Below are 13,348 nucleotides of genomic sequence, written 5' to 3' on the forward strand. Positions count from 1 at the left end.
GACCTATGCAAAAGATCCAGTATGATATATGCTGTTAATGTTCTCAAAATGTGTTGCAGGGGGGGACCTTATGGATAAGGATTTTCCTGTGGTTATTTCATATTTTTATGCACTGCTAAGACGCTACCACTCTGAGTGTAGTCACTTAGGATTAGTTGTTGTTCTGTTGCCTTAAAAAATGTAATTCTAGGGAAGACTCGTATTGTGGGATGCTTGATTATTAATAGTGTGAATTTTGCTGTGACTGTCAACACAGTTAATTTAGTTTTGGAGACCTTGACATCTTGCATAATGCTCTACTGTGCTGTATTCATTTTAGAGCCCCGTAATGTTTTCTGATAGTGCTATATCTCCTACTCTGTCATATCCGCAAATTAGGACAAGCCTCGTTACTCTCAACATGTGCACTCAACCAAATATCCCTACTGCCTTTCAAGATGTCAGAGAGAACAGACTTGTAGCCCAGAACGAAAAGTAAAAACTACGGCTTATCTTCTTTCTCCAGGCCTATAATTTAGTCCCTTTTGGTTATCCTATGCTTATAGTGATATTCTTAGAGGTGAAACTACCTTCCTCACATATGTGCTTTACTTGTAATTAAAAACATTTTACGGTTTAAATCTTTTAGGTTTTTCCCCCCTTAATCAGCTATGTTTGAGATGTTCTACCCTACATGCTACGTCAAGGCTTTCCTATTCTTCAGTTAGGATGCATTTTGTGGCTTTAACCATTTACTGTAAAAAGATTTGCACTACTTCGATATTTAGGTCACATTAGTGGGGAAGAAATCACAGGAAGAATGGCCGATATGCTTCAAGAATATTTATTGTTACAATTCCTCAGGATCAACTGTATTCAAGGGATCTTCCGTCAGGTTAAAGCACCTAAGAATAGGTACAAGATGGAATATTACTGACGACTTACCGATGAGTGAAACTTGGATTGAAAGATAGAAATAGGACCTGCTCATGCCAAGGTGAGATTAGGAAGTGATGTGATGTGAGATAAGTAGGGTAATTAATATACCCTAGGACCCCAGCTGTTTTTGTGCTTACTTTCTCGAAGACCATGTACAGCCAAATCTCCCTTTGTCCCCTCTTCAACATTACCCACCTTTACCTTGCCACCAAGCAAGCGGTAATTGTAGGCACTAGGTTGTGGCAAGGAAGACAGAGTTGCACTATCTTGCTGACAATAGCGTGCAGTAGCTGCTCTTTCCTTCGGTCTGGTGGTCATTTCTGTTCTCTCACTCCTTCTTGGATTCATATGGGTTCGCCTCCTCTTGAGACAGGACTGCCCCATGATAGTTACCAATTACTGGTACCCACACCTCTTCTCTGACCATCCTGCAGACATCCACTTCAGCAACCTTGCCGCCAACTGCACAATTCACTCTACCTCTCACAAAAGAACGGTTCATCACCAGTCCCATTCTTCCCACCTTTTCACACTCATTGTACTACTCACTTCACTACTCTACATTGGCCCTCCCACTCTCCTACCACCTCACTGCTTTTAATTTCACTCTATCATCATTTACCCACTGCAGAACTTACGAACTCAGGCATGGTCTCCCATGCAAGTTCAACCCTTATCCCGCTCATCCTAAAGCATGACAACCTTCAGGTACTCAGGAACCGCTCGAGTCCATCTGAGAAACAAGCATGCTTTCTCGGCCTGATGCCCTTTGCTTTTTGCCATGCAGTCTGGCAGTTGTGGCCATCTATGAAACTCCAAGGCTCCACTGGATGCGCGTTGAGCTTCGGATCTATGGAAAGGGACAAAAGCTAGATGAAGAATGCATTTTTACTTAACCAAGCTAACGTTGAGGGAGGGTGTAGCACCATACTGAACTTAGCCCTTACAAAGGACTCTCAGGTAAGAAGTAGCTTTCAAGCCCACTGATAAGATAGGGCTGACATTATAAGGGAAGGGGTTAGGGTGGATTATGGGAATCTGTTAACAATTGTGGTCTTGGAATAATAATGCATATACTAGTGGCCATTTTTGTTGCTAACCCTACCTTAATTGATCTGCCTTCCAAATCAGAATGGAGCTGAAAGATGATAGAAAAATTGCATGTCAGATGAAGGCCATTGTGCTCTACCCATTTAGAAGTACTCGAAAGGGTGTCCCTACCTTTGAATCCAGTTTGTGTTTCCACAACTTGATTTAAACACAGGCGAACCAGTTTCCAGATTTGCCCACCACGAACAGTGAGTGGGTCATGAGACTACTTGGACAGACTCCTTGGAATGGCTTTGCTTGACATGTCACTTGTGTCAGTAAGAGGTCTAAACCAATAGACATCTGTGTAACACTTTACAGAACTGCAGACAACAGACTGCTGCTGGGAGCATTGTTGAAAAACGGACCTCCGTTGTTTGCCCCCCCCCCCCAAAGAATCATTTATATGGGGCTGCATGCCATGTGATCAATCAAAAAGTCAGGCATAAATGCTTGTGAACTACAAACATTGTCATTGAGCCAGGTGTCAGAACACCCATGGTTTTATCAAGGCCATCCCCACCTCGTACTCTCTCTGTTATAAATTGACGGCCAGTTCCTCACAGGCCTTGATGTGAAGGGTTTTCTAGATTTCTAACAATGTCTTCTGAAGTGAACAAAAGAAAAAACCTTTGTCGGGTCCTGAACTTGGTGAATAATCCCTCAACCTTGTCTGTTGAAAAATATCTTTTTCGGTTCAAGATATAGAAGATTTGTTTTAGAATTCGTTGTTTGATACAGATTGGTTGATTCATTTGTACAAGAACTGAGCTGCATGGTTAAGTAAGGTAGTCCTCCGTTTGCAGCATTAAGTAATCCTGGGTCCAACCTCCCCCTTTACACGAAGCTGTTCCCAAGGGTTGTACAAAAATATTATGTTGCAATTCAGCTAACTAATAAGCGATTGGCATTTGCTCTGGCATCAGACTCAGCCCTGAGGATTGACCGAGACACAGGAAGAAACAGTACCCACATGTGTTATTTGGTGTTTAGACAGTATTGACATTGCTGACCGCTACAGAAACTTTGGCGAGAACATGGGAACAGCCTGATGGTGAAAATTAGGTGGATGAGAAGACTGACTAAAATGACCCTCTTATGGGTGAGGACGATACTCAGGAACTTGCAGACCCTGGCAGAGTTCAAAAAGTGGAATGATATAGGAGTGTCCACTTTGGTTACTGTCTGGGAGTTGACTAATGTCTAAACGTATGAACAGCTCCAGGTTGAACTAGACCGCATCTAGATCTTTTAAATATTTACAGCTAAAGCATATCATGGGGAAATGTATTCTCAAAGTGCAAGACTCGTCATCACTGGAACTTAGACCGATATAGTACTTAATGATCAAAAAGGCAGAATCCTTTGTATCTATGGTGATCTGTTGAACACACTGCACAGGCGAGGGAACCCTAATGCAAACCGGCAAAGGTCTTTTGTAGTATTGAAGATCTAGGATTGAAATAGGACTGGCCCGCACCAAGGAGGCGTCTATCAGAACGGGGCTTTGTCTGCTGCAAGTGAGGTTGCTTGTTAGAATACGCTATACAAAGATGCAACTCGCACCGTTGTGAAGAAGACTGGATGGCAGAAGGAACCTTATTGTCACACTTTTTAATAATGTCCAAACACTCATCGTTTTGGTTAAAACAGAATAAAATGTTTGTTGGAAAGTGTTTTGGAAATCCCAATTATGTTTGAGAGTGATTACACAACTGTTGGTAGTGTAGGATGTTGATGTACCATGACCACATTAGTGAATGGAAGCCTAGTAGCACCGAGATGCGGAAGCCCCTAGGCTCTTACGGTTGAGTGTAGGTGGCGATTCATAAAGGCAGAAAACGAGATGAAAGCTAGTACAGGTTGCTTCAGAAAGTTTGTAAAAGTGTGTAGATGCTGTAGAGAATTTAATAATGTAGGATGACGCTCTGTGTGAAGGCAAAAAAGGACCACATGAGGATCTGGCTTTACGAGGGAGTATAAAATAACATAGACTTAAAGTTGTGAAATGCAAGAGGTTCGACGCAGTCTGGCAAATATTGTAAGAGGAATGGAATGAATGCTATTGCTTATCAAGTCAATGAGCCATTCTACTGTTGGCTATACTTGTATCGGTGGTTGCAATAACGATGTATCACATTTGATATTTATGGTTTATGTTAAAAGAAAATCTGTAAAAAAAAAAATATTGCTGTACTGACAAGAAGTTACTCTGATATATGCACCAGATGTGTTAAAATTTCAATTTAAAATGACTAAGGGTTCCTTTATCTACTGTGTTGCAGGTTGTTTAATATCTGATCTCAAACGTAATCCATATGCTTTTTCATAGGTACAAGAAGACATCAGAAACTCTAAGCCAGGCTGGGCAGAAAGCCTCAGCAGCATTCTCATCAGTTGGAACTGCTATTACCAAAAAGCTGGAAGATGTGAAGTGAGTTTCACATGCTTGTTGTGTAGAATGTTTATGTTAGTATTTAGTTCATGTCCAGGCAGGGTGAGGAAAGAAGTATATGGTTCTGTGCTTCCCCTCCAGTGTCCTCACTGGGTGTCTGAATGATCACTTAGAGCACACACAGATTGGACACTCTTTACAAATTGGAGCTGGAGGTTTAAGCATAATAGCTATTTTTGGCATAAAGTAGCCCAGAACTGCTTCTGTCGTTTCACGCTTAAAAAGGCTTGGCATCCGCCATGCTGATTCTCCAGCACTGGATCTTTCATAGATTCACTTACCTGAATCATTCTGTCATCAGGCGGGGAATCCCTTCTGATTTTCAGGAGCAATACACTTTCTTTACGCTCCTTGATGTAGGAAGTGAGATTTTCCTTCTTGCAGGCATGACTGGGCGCTTCATTGGAGAATTCCAGTTCAGGAAGCTCTACATGTCTCCCTTTGGCAGTCACCTCTATGGAAGTGCCTGGAAGGGCACTGCACGCAAATATATCCCCTGACATGGAGTAGGAATCCTTTTGTCTTTCCTGAAGAAACGGGGCCAGCCTCTTTTCTCTAGCCTTAAAGAGTTTACAGATGTCACAATGGATAACATGCAAGTCTTTTTTCATCAAGGTTGTCGGGTAGACCGTTCACTGTCCACATTACGACAGTTTTGAGGACCTATACTTTTCCATTGAGCCAGAAAAAAGTGAAATAACCCATGATACAACTCACTTTACAGTCTATCTGAAATAAGCGATGCCAGAAATCTAGGGAATCTGAAGAACAAGTTAAAATCTGGACAAATGTAGCCAATCTGTTAAAATAGAGCAGAGCTCTGTTCTGAGACTAGCTCATGAACGATATGTGGTAGAAATCTGTGCTTTCGTGACATCTGTGATTTGGTGACATCTGTGCCTTGGTGACATCTGTAGAGCAGAGTGCTCTTCAAATTCAACTAACTGGCCAAAGTTTATCTAATTTCAAATCAGAAGGACGTGCTACTAAACAAACACTGTATTTTTGGCATGTGGCCATTTTAACATAGTGCAGTGCGATTTAAAACTACCAGTGATTCCCAGTGTGACAATGGGAATTATTCAGGTATGTGCTTCTATGAAAGATACCAGCTCTGGAGTACTGGAGTTACAAACACCTAACTCGTTTCTGATTAGAACTTCACAATCGAGCATGATGTGTGACTTTGCTGGGCACATTCAACTGTGCTATGTTCAAACTGAACAAACAGATGATTGGAAGTTTAATGTTCATCAGCTCTTGTAACTGCTCCATGTTCAAAGCATGTGTACAGGGAACCCTTGCAACCCTCTCACTCGCCACCCCTCCGACCACTGCCAGGTTAAATGTCTTTAGAGGTATATTAGTCAATTGGAACTTTAGTACCATGGTGCTTCACACAAGGCTTTGAGTTCATGGACAGTATTCTTTTTTTTCTTTCTTTTTTTTAAAAGTAGAAATATGCAATTGAAGACGTCCTGATTACTTTGGGGGTTATAGGGTATATCGCCATTTGTAGTAGACATCAATTTTTAACACTTTGTTATGCAACTTAAAAAGTGTTTGCTTTGAGTTGAACCTTGCACTCTAGGCATCAACATGAGAATATCATATAAGTTGCGTTTGATTTTTCTATTTTGACCAGTATTCAAAATGTTGTGTTTTCATTTATGCAGCCATAACTGTTCACACAACAGGCATAGCAAACCTCCACTTAGTCTTGACATTCTCAGCACAGAGGCATGCCCTGTTTCTTTACCTGCCTTCAGTGAGCTCAACCCAGTCGTATGTCATTTCACACCAGCCCTGCACCCACAGTGCTGATAGCAACCTCAGTGTCATCCAAAAATCTACTGTGCAGCTTGTGTCACTGACCTCATTCTCCCACTTCTATTGAATACATTACCACACATTCATTTAACCGACTTTGTCTATCTCCTTTCAATTGACCTAATGACTATCCGGCTACCGCAAACATTTTGTCATTGGCTTACTTAAGCTAACATAGAATGTCATCATAATCGTATCAAGGAAATGCTCTGAACTTTTGTCATCAAAGACCAGCCCTCCGTGATCTTTCTGGATGATTTCCCCTTAAGCCTGTGGAGCACCTTTATTCTACTTGCCATGGCATCCCAAATTCTGTTATGCAGGCTAAGACGAATATCGACCTTGTCGCTCTCAATCTCATCTCACCATGTAACACCATCCTGTTTGGTCATGAACTACTTTGGCCATAAACCTCCCTAGCACATGTCCCCTTTTTTGAAAAATAAAAAACGCAAACTTGAACCTATTGCAGCCTGATACACCCAAGTGCAACAAGAGACTTCTGAAAACTGGAAAAGATGGCACAAATTTCAGACACCTCATAAGACCTTGCAACACTCAAAGCAGCCTGCAAAATGTGCAAACATTACAACACCCCAACATTCAAATCCAGCAGTTATTCAAACGCATTCTCTCAGCCAACAATAATTGAATTATCCTCTTTGTTTTTCTGTTCCTGCTTCAACCCAGCACAGCCTACATTCCATATATAGTTATGATATAAACCAGTAATTCATCATTTGACTAAACACAGTTGTGCACGACATAGGGACTGTACACACATACAGTGAAAAACATCTTTTACTGGCCCCATTACAGCAGCAACAACTCCTTAAAACGAATGGTTTATCATGACAACCTTCCGTCCTTCAATCACCCAGATAATCAGCGTCAAACCAACGACTACTAAAATCAGTGGCATCTGCCTTGTAGTACTCTTTGAACTGTCAGCAGCTTTCAACACCGTTGACAGTCAGTCTGTATTGGTAGTTCTCACCTCATGGGTGGATATCAGCTTCCCATTCTTAAAATGGCTCAGCCCCTCTTTAGGTCTTCGCTAGCGATGGCTTAGGCTGTTTGAGGGCAGACCTATTATTTCCAATCTACTTAAAGTGCCTTTTGGGTTGGGTCATTGCTCCTGATTGGCTGGCTTTGTTGTCTATCTCAGTTGTGTCCACCTGACTCCATGGCTTTCCTCCATATTCTTGTGTTTGCCCTGCCCAAAAACATTTTGGTATGAGTTGCATTCTTCCCCTGCTTATTTGATTTTCATCACTCCATTGAAGTGCATGTGTTCCCCTGCTCTCTCCCCCTATTTTTCAAGTCTCTCCTCTATTTTTCGTGTCACTTCACAGTGCTGTCATAATTTCCCTCCTCCCCCAACACCCATCCCACTCCTGTCCCCCTCCTGCTCAAAGCAATGACAATACTGAATTTTTTTTAAATTATAAGGGCCCGATAGCTGCAAACTGCTACCAGGTGGCTCACATCCAGTTTTGTGTAAATATTTTTTTTTGCTTTGCATTTAAATTTACCTTTCTAACAAGGCAGCCCATGTAACCTCTGTCAATTAAATTGTGTGCCTCATCAGCCATCTTAAAATGTGGTTTAAATTAATGCAAAACCCATTACAGGATTATTAGACATGTATGCGCATATGTGTTTATGCATGTGTATGCGTGCAGTCGCCTAAATGTATTGGGAAAGCCAATAGCTTGGCCATGACCTATTGGCTTTGCGAGTGCTTGTTTTCAGTCAGCTATTGATTTGATTGATTTGTCCAAATGGACTTCTCTTTATCCTCACTTCACTGATAGCACAATCGGGGCCTCCATACACCCCTATTTTCAACCTTTTCATAGAATGCTGGGGAGTCCTTTATGCCCAACAGGATATTTCCCTCCCCCAGCACGCTGGTGACACAGAACTTTACTCCAGTGTCATTGGCTAATTCTTCAGAAACTTAGTACTGACTGTAGGTGGATGGATTAGTCTCCTCCATGCAGGAGACATATTAACATCACAAGTGTTAAAATGAAACTATTCTTGCTCAGACGGCCAACTGGATTAGCCTCTTTAGTACTTTAGCAGCACAGTAGCAAATCCACCATTTCCTGCACCCCAAGAAAATTTCACGGATTAGATCCCCTGCGCGCATTATAAGTCTCTTTAAAAAAATCCCCAGTCAGAAACACTACATGAGGGGACCGACCAGTTAAATAATCTGGTTCAAAAGAACAATAGGGGTGTGTGCATAAATAATCTCAAAAACAACTGTGTAGCGGGTGCTTAGCCATTCTTGCTTAGAAATTGGAGACGCCTCACATATTCTACCGCCATGAGCCAATTGTATGGCAATCCCACGGAGTCCTGCTTCTTATATCACCGGCAAAGTTTTTTAATGTGAAGAACTTAGATTTGAGCCTGGGAAACCATAACCGTTGGACACCACTTTGACGAACACATGGAAAGGGGACACAACATATACAAACCCTTTCAATATCCCCCCTCCAATCAACCCGTATCAGGCCCTCCAAAACGCCATAGTGCTCAAATGCACTCCAAACTAAAAAATTTACAAAAAGCTTTGCCAAAGCAATTTTATTAGTTCAGATCCTGGCTCATGGTTAAAAACCAAATTGCATGTTCTGACCAGTAATCTTGGGAGGCAACATGTTTCATTACCAATGGGAGTTTAAGGCAATTCATTCAGGGCTAGGTGGGCAGGCAATAAACTATTTATTGCACCACACCTAGAAGAGAGAAAATGAACAGATAACTATATATAGTGATCAAACGATACAATAAAATTTATTGACTGAAAAAAAAATGCTTAGAAATGAATAATTACCAAGCTTCTGCCAGGTGAGTACAGACCAGTGGACACAGGTTTAGAGAATCATGTAGGTTCACACTTTTTTCCATACCCAAGACAATTCAGAAAGTTTGTATATTTAAAAAAACATAGTCAAAGATGGATGGAGAAGACTGTTTGTAAATGCTCTATCGTTAAGCAATAACCATACACCACAGAATGCAAAGACAGAAATTAATGTTTCTCTGTTGGGGGATTATTCGTGCCACTCCTCAAAATAACCATACTGTAATGGAAATATAACCTGTTTCTGCCCCTGGTGACCCGTTAGTAGAAATCAGATCTACATGAAACAGGTCACGTGAGCCTCTCAGTATAACTAATAATAAATCCGCTAATAAACGGTCCAACGACCCCAAAGTTGGGCTCCAGACAAAACAAGCCAGCAGACAGACCTCCGCCCCAACATTTACTCCTTACCTATAGTGTATCGGAGAATCCACCCTGTAACAGCCTATCTCCCGGTAAATATAGGCAGTTACTTCCTGAGGCCTAATCACTCCCATATCAACTACACCAGCTTCTGCCTCCAACGCCATGTTGTAAGTTGTCTTCAGAAGACCGAACATCCTGGACAAAAGACGGGTGTTATTACAACCAAGTCAAAGAGCACAAAGGTCATAGTGGGAATATGTGGAAGACCTAATACTCTTCTGCCTAAAGTTCTACAACAGATGCAAAAGCTAGACAGATGGTAGCTACAGGGGGGATTGATGGCCAAGTGATAGTGTTCGTCTTACAAACCAAACCAGTCCTGTCTTATTTACATTCCTGAATCAAAATGTTGTGAGGATCAGTTATGCAGAGGTTCTTATTGGAGGGGACCGCAATTAAGTTTTCAATCCAACATTAACTAACCCAGAATTACAAGATATTACAATTGGTTAGGGCAGTCAGTATTTAGGTAAGTGATGCATTACAGGTTCAGCACGCTCACGGAAAATTCATTCCTAGGGTGGGAAAAGGGTTCGTGATAAAATTGAAAAGTGTTCATGATTCAATTCATAAAACATTTTTTGCCACAAGAACAGCCATAGTAGGTAGATAAATAATAAAAACAAGTATGGAATAAAAGCATAAGAGGCAAAACGATTTGCGAATCGGTACAGTGCAATCTCTGCTGGCCGTGACAGGCGATGTGGCAGACTAAAAATTAATATTCTAATCAGAATACAACAACCACCACATTCTCCACAAGGGTCAAGTTCAGCTCGATCCACCTCCCACAACCGGAAATACTACTTAGTTGACTCACTTCTAAAGGTATGAGATCTGATATCACACCTAGCCCTCCATCAATTTCCTGCATCTCACTGCTACTTTAAAAAGGAGCAAACACCAAAACAAACCCTCTTCTGGACATTACAGTTCAGATTAGGGTTGACTAGGGCATCCCTTTGCCTAATATTTTTTTAGCAAGTCCTAAAATACCTTACTATTCTTTGTAAGCGCTGCACACTTTCCAGGAGCTACCAGTCCTTACTGTTCAATGCCTTCAAGGTGCTATTATAAATCTTACGAGCTTCATGAACCAGATTGAGGTCTTTCGGGGTTGAGGAGAGACCCTTCCTTAACCTGTGATTGGCTAATGAGCAATGGCGTTTGAAACAACAAGGAGTCTCCTGCACACACCTGTTTGGTTGCAGCAATAGGTGCCTACTACTCAGACTATCATAATGGGCAAACATTTTGTCTCTCTGTAAACAATGCAGAAATAACCCAGGGTGAGACTTCAACAGCGTAGCAAGGGTATCCCATGGGTCTTTCAGATGCCATACAAGCCTTAGGCCATTGCTAGAGTGCTGAGTTATGGGGAATGACTTTAAAGGGGAAATCATTTCATGCACTGAGAATTGTCCTACAGCATTCAGAGCATAAAGGTCTGCCTATTCTGTCGCTCGAACCATGCGAGAGCCATGATGAAAAGTCCTTGTTAGACAAATGTAATATATAACCAAAGCCCGACCATGCCCTTGGTGTTAAATAAGGCTATAATGCCTGCCTAAGCTGGTGAATATTCTCTCCAGACTTGTCTAGATCTCATGAGGTGTGCCACAAGGATTGCACTTTCCTCCAGCTAATTTAATGTGTGAAAACTGACTCCGATTAGTCAAATCCTACAACATCGCCTTTCTTATGTATGCTAATCATAGGTTAATGTTTCATTTGAGTCAGGGGAATGGACCTAGTTATGTCTTCCACAACCAAATTTATAAAGTTACATTTAAGCACTTTTTGGCATTGTTTACAATGTGGCTTACCATGCTTATTAAGTAACAACCAGCCCTTTGCCCAGTCCCTGCATTCGCGAAACAATCCAGCATCGTCGCTGGGTAGATTAAGTGTATTCCTTACTAACTAGGACTCTATAGATATCCTGTTGTGGGTGACAATGTGGCTTACTTAAGCTTTCTTGACTCTTCAGGCAGATGCGGATAAGCAGTCAAGACCAAGTACAGTGGAGGGGGAGTTAATGTTAAGATGGGGTATGACCTATTTATCACTGTTGCAGTGAACATGTCAATGTCCAAACATAGGTGACGATACTCAACTTTAATAATGTCTTAAAATATATAGGTAAACCAAATAGTAGAAATGTAAACTATACATAACAAAACTATTGTGCAACAGATTACAGTGCCAAAACAATGGCGCCTCGCAATAAAATCTATAAATTATTTGTGATCACTAAATTATCCTGAACACCCCAAATACCCTGAAGGTGAGTGAAAACCCAATACCTTCAGAATGGTTCATGCATCATTTTCATAAACATATACTGTTTGCAATACTTAACCAATCTCCATCACAACACAGTAAAATGGAGACTGACAGTCCTCCCGCGACAACTAAGTTCAAGTTTACAGACCTTTATTTGCCATCCATGAAAACGGATGACAAATTAAATATAGAAAACACAGTGGCGATTGGCAGTGAGTGAGTAACCTGCAAATAAAATGGACAGTGTCTTCAAGTTCTGGTAAGTGAGTAACTGTATCCTGTAAAATAAACTTATCTTTTGGACGGATGCTTAAAATCTTTAAAATAGGAACGCGTAATCACCAGCGCCACTAGAGATTTTAGGTCAGCTACTCCTCTCTCAGTGGGGACTTTATGGTTGATAAATGGGAAAAGCCTGCGGTTTGACCCACAGAAACAGAGACAAGACCACAGACCATTGCGGTCTCTCTCGCCCCATTAGCCCAGAGGCTAACTGAGTACTATACCTCGACCAAAGCAGCAGAGTTTTTGAAGAACAAAATAATACACTTTTGGTGTATGGAGGGAATGTGCTCGGCAGGCAGTCACTAATCTTCTTACCTGCAATTATAGATGTGGTTTCTTTAGACGGCTCTATTCCAGCTGTGGTGATGTGTAGAGAAGGCTTCAATGTGCTGAATTGAAGTTTCTGAACTCCTTAAACCGTGTAGTGGCTTCAACGCGGGCTTGGTTCGCAGTGGTGTCAACGAGGTGAACCTTATAAGGGCGTTCAGACTTGTTACAAACAAGAAGGAAACGGGTAGCTCCACTTTCGGAAAGAAACCACAGCAGCAGGGTCCACACAGTTCTTGCTCCAAGATGATACTCCGTAAGCTTGAGGAAATCCACTCACTGGCAGTTAGTGTGGGGGAATTCCACAGAAGTGCAAAATCTATCCAACCATGTTGGATCTGTCCTCTTACCATGGTTCATTGTGCAGCCACATCTGCTTTTCGTTGATTTGCTACATCCCCGCACTGATAGCTCTGGCAGGAAAGTTTGAGTATTGCTTCCAGACTGCAAGGAATACAAATAACAGAACATGAAGTTGCGGGAGGGTATGCTGGTCTTGGCATTTGGAAGCAGCATCCATCCTCTATCTTGCAATCATAGTATTTCCAGAGATATAACTGTTTGTGATTAGCTACGGCTATTATTAATGATAGGCACAACACAAATAATTGCAATGCATTCAATGTGTATGTTACGACGTTTGTGATTAATATTGTAATTATTACCCACACATTGTTTCAGAACATTTTTCACACACAATGAAAAAGGTCAAGAAGGATTCCCTTTTTAGCTCGAAGCTACTGAGTTTCATTTACATGTAGAGACCAGTAGGCTCCCCTCATATACCCCGAAAATGTAGAAAGCTGTCAGCAGCCAGGGTCTTATCTTCGTGACTTTAGTGGGACTAC

The 13,348-nt window shown here is 41.5% G+C and overlaps 1 protein-coding gene across 2 annotated transcripts in view; it reads left to right on the top strand.

The window, feature by feature from the left end:
• Positions 1-13,348, top strand: part of TPD52 (tumor protein D52) — a 347,528-nt gene that overhangs the window by 271,698 nt on the left and 62,482 nt on the right. For both annotated transcript variants that reach the window (XM_078687112.1, XM_078687111.1), the window contains exon 4: positions 4,340-4,441. In XM_078687112.1, coding sequence (XP_078543238.1) covers positions 4,340-4,441 — 102 coding nt within the window. The remainder of the gene's footprint in view (positions 1-4,339; positions 4,442-13,348) is intronic.

This window comes from Lissotriton helveticus, chromosome 4_1, assembly GCF_964261635.1.
Source record: "Lissotriton helveticus chromosome 4_1, aLisHel1.1, whole genome shotgun sequence".
Taxonomy (NCBI): Eukaryota; Metazoa; Chordata; class Amphibia; order Caudata; family Salamandridae; genus Lissotriton; species Lissotriton helveticus.